Consider the following 2609-nt stretch of genomic DNA (forward strand, 5'->3'; position numbering starts at 1 on the left):
TTCCCGGTCAGGGAACACTGTTTTTTTAATCAGAGTCGGTGACAAAAGAAATATCTAAGTTGGCAGCAAAAATATTGTTACTGGAAACCAGGATTGCCTCAGCGGGGTGTGACGGACAGAAAGTAAAATTTTCCTAAGTACGTATGATATAAATATACATAAAAAGTAAATATTGCAAATAGCCCACTATAGCATTGGCCAAATAATTAAGGAATTTTTATGTTCTCCATGGAAGAGGCCAAAGAACCACCAGTGACCACCCTATCATGTTACTCACTGTTTAAGTTAAATTACGCTGTCAAGAAGTTTGATATTTGAGGTCTACAGGAGAAACCAAACCAAGCAGGAGCACCTTAATAAATTCTCTGTGGGGAAATATTACATTTGTATGAATACAAAGTGTGAGCGTTAACATCTGACATGGCGTCACATCACTTGTTTTGTGTTTCAGTGTCAGAGGAAATGACATTAATAAAATGCTTTACTCACCACACTCAACCATGACCTCATAGGTCTTACTCTTAACCTCGCCCTTCAGTCCCAGTTTACTGCGGGCTCCCTTCAGGTCCTCCTCCTTCATCGGGGGACGTTTCTTCTTCTTCACCTCGCCTGGCTGCAGTGAAGTAAAGACGGAAAGGGGGGATTGTGAAGGTTAAGGGTGAAAAGAAGGAAAATAAAGGCTCTGTCGTCACACTTGTCGTCACACACAGCACTGGGTTCAATTTATGTAAATCATCACAACAGCATATTTGACCTGATGTAAATTACCTGTGACATGGTGATTGAAGTCGATGTATTGATTCCACAGACACTTCTTTCCAGTGTGATAGATTCACTGGTTGTTTTTCCAGTGTGGGTCTTTGTCTCTCAGCAAGCCTGATATTATATATAGTCCTGGTCCAGACCCAGTGAGTCACTCAGACCCCCTACCTCCTGTCCCACTCTGCCTGTTGTCACTGTGTATAATTAGCTGTGACGTGAGGGATGGTACAGCCGGAACGGTCTTCCATCTTTTACGATAAGCTTACAGGCCAACAGCTGATAATTCTGACACAACACAAGAGGCTGTGGCCCCCGCTGGCAGAGATACACCCTTTTTTAATGTTGGTGAGGGACTTGGCACTAAAACAGGTATTGAGAGTGTCCACCTCCCTGAAGCTCCAGTGGTTGGGCCTCTGCCTGCCCATTGCTATAACTTGATTTAGGCCTGAGGGAATGTCTTTTGGGTTCTTGTAAAAGGCATTTCCAGACAGTTACCACATGGACCAACAAAATGAACTAAGACAAGAGCTCAGATAACTATCTTGTTGTCTTGTTTGAGTCAGGAAGGCTGCAGCTTTTTCTAATTTGGGTAATAGGCAGTTAGCACTCAAGTCATGAGTAGCTACAATAAATATGTAATATATCATGTTAGAATATATATAATCAGTTGCTTGGTAAGTACAAATAAATGAAAAAAACATGTATATAGATCATTTTGCCCATGCTATGGTTAGATAAATAAATTCTGTGCAGTATTGTGTAAATTTAGTACCTATAGTCATTTCTTTCCACTAAAATCTCCCTGTTTAAGTGACCAGATTGTCTCCAGCAATAAGAAAGACAACAATGTGGTCATGCCAGCTTGAGATCAATCATACATTTCAGAACCGGCACATTTACTAATAACCACCTTTACTTTCTGAAAATTTTATTTTGATAATTGTATAATATATGTCCTATGTCCATTTCATATGTTCTTTTGCTTACATTTTCTTGTGATGACAAGATATATTTTAGGTTGGTCAAGGTAATAGAAGTCATAAGACTTGGCATCATAATCTGAAACTGAGGAGTTAACTGTGTGATGGACAAACTGACTCACTATTTTAAAATGACAAACTCAGCGACGCACAGAGAATCCGGAAGACTGCACCCTCATTCAGTCACATCACAGCACCAGTTTAATCTGACAATCTGAGAGTATAGCCTCTGAATGAACAAACAACACACAATCTAACTCCTCGTGTGTGATTATTGGTGAATCTGGTAAAAGTTGTTATGTTAGCCACCTACTGTATGTCTCACAGTAAAAAGTGAGTGTGTGCACAGGTGCTTATTAGTGCAAGGCTGAAGGTTATGAGCACAGCATGAGCCACTTAAACATCTCTCTCAACCTCCTCTAACAATTTATGGTTTTATTACAGCCTGTACTTGAAGCTCCAGCAGTGGCTTTTACAGTCATCATACTACCGTTACTGGGGATGGATAAAAAAACCAAACACAAATAAAGACATGCTTGTGTCATTCAAAATATTACATCATAGAAAACAGGCGGTTGTGTGTTAAATGAAGCTGATGAGCCAAGATGTATTTTTTAAGAGCTTCTGAAGGATGACTCCTGACGCTAAATGTGTGTCTTCCCTTAGGTATTAGTAAGAAGGTATAAGTGGAGGTCGGGTGGTTCTGATGGCGACTCATCCCCAAATCTGTGCTGTATACGCGTCGAAACGCTGCGTCAAGTGGTAAACAATCACCACACATATCGCTTAAGTCACTTAAAAGTCACTACTTTTATAGTGTGACGATACGAACTTAAGCCGACACTTTCCCTGGTGGTCTAGTGGTTA

General features: G+C 40.4%; 1 protein-coding gene across 1 annotated transcript in view; it reads right to left on the reverse strand.

The window, feature by feature from the left end:
• mustn1b (musculoskeletal, embryonic nuclear protein 1b) overlaps nucleotides 1-930 on the reverse strand; it is a 2222-nt gene extending 1292 nt beyond the window's left edge. The window contains exons 1-2 of the mRNA XM_035661522.1: nucleotides 769-930; nucleotides 490-613 (exon numbers count right to left, since the gene is read on the reverse strand). Coding sequence (XP_035517415.1) covers nucleotides 490-613; nucleotides 769-777 — 133 coding nt within the window. The 5' untranslated portion in view covers nucleotides 778-930. The remainder of the gene's footprint in view (nucleotides 1-489; nucleotides 614-768) is intronic.
• Between the last annotated feature and the right edge of the window lie 1679 nt (nucleotides 931-2609).

The sequence above is a fragment of the Morone saxatilis genome, unplaced genomic scaffold (assembly GCF_004916995.1).
Source record: "Morone saxatilis isolate NCDOM2014 unplaced genomic scaffold, NCSU_SB_2.0 Contig18, whole genome shotgun sequence".
NCBI classification, from domain to species: Eukaryota; Metazoa; Chordata; class Actinopteri; family Moronidae; genus Morone; species Morone saxatilis.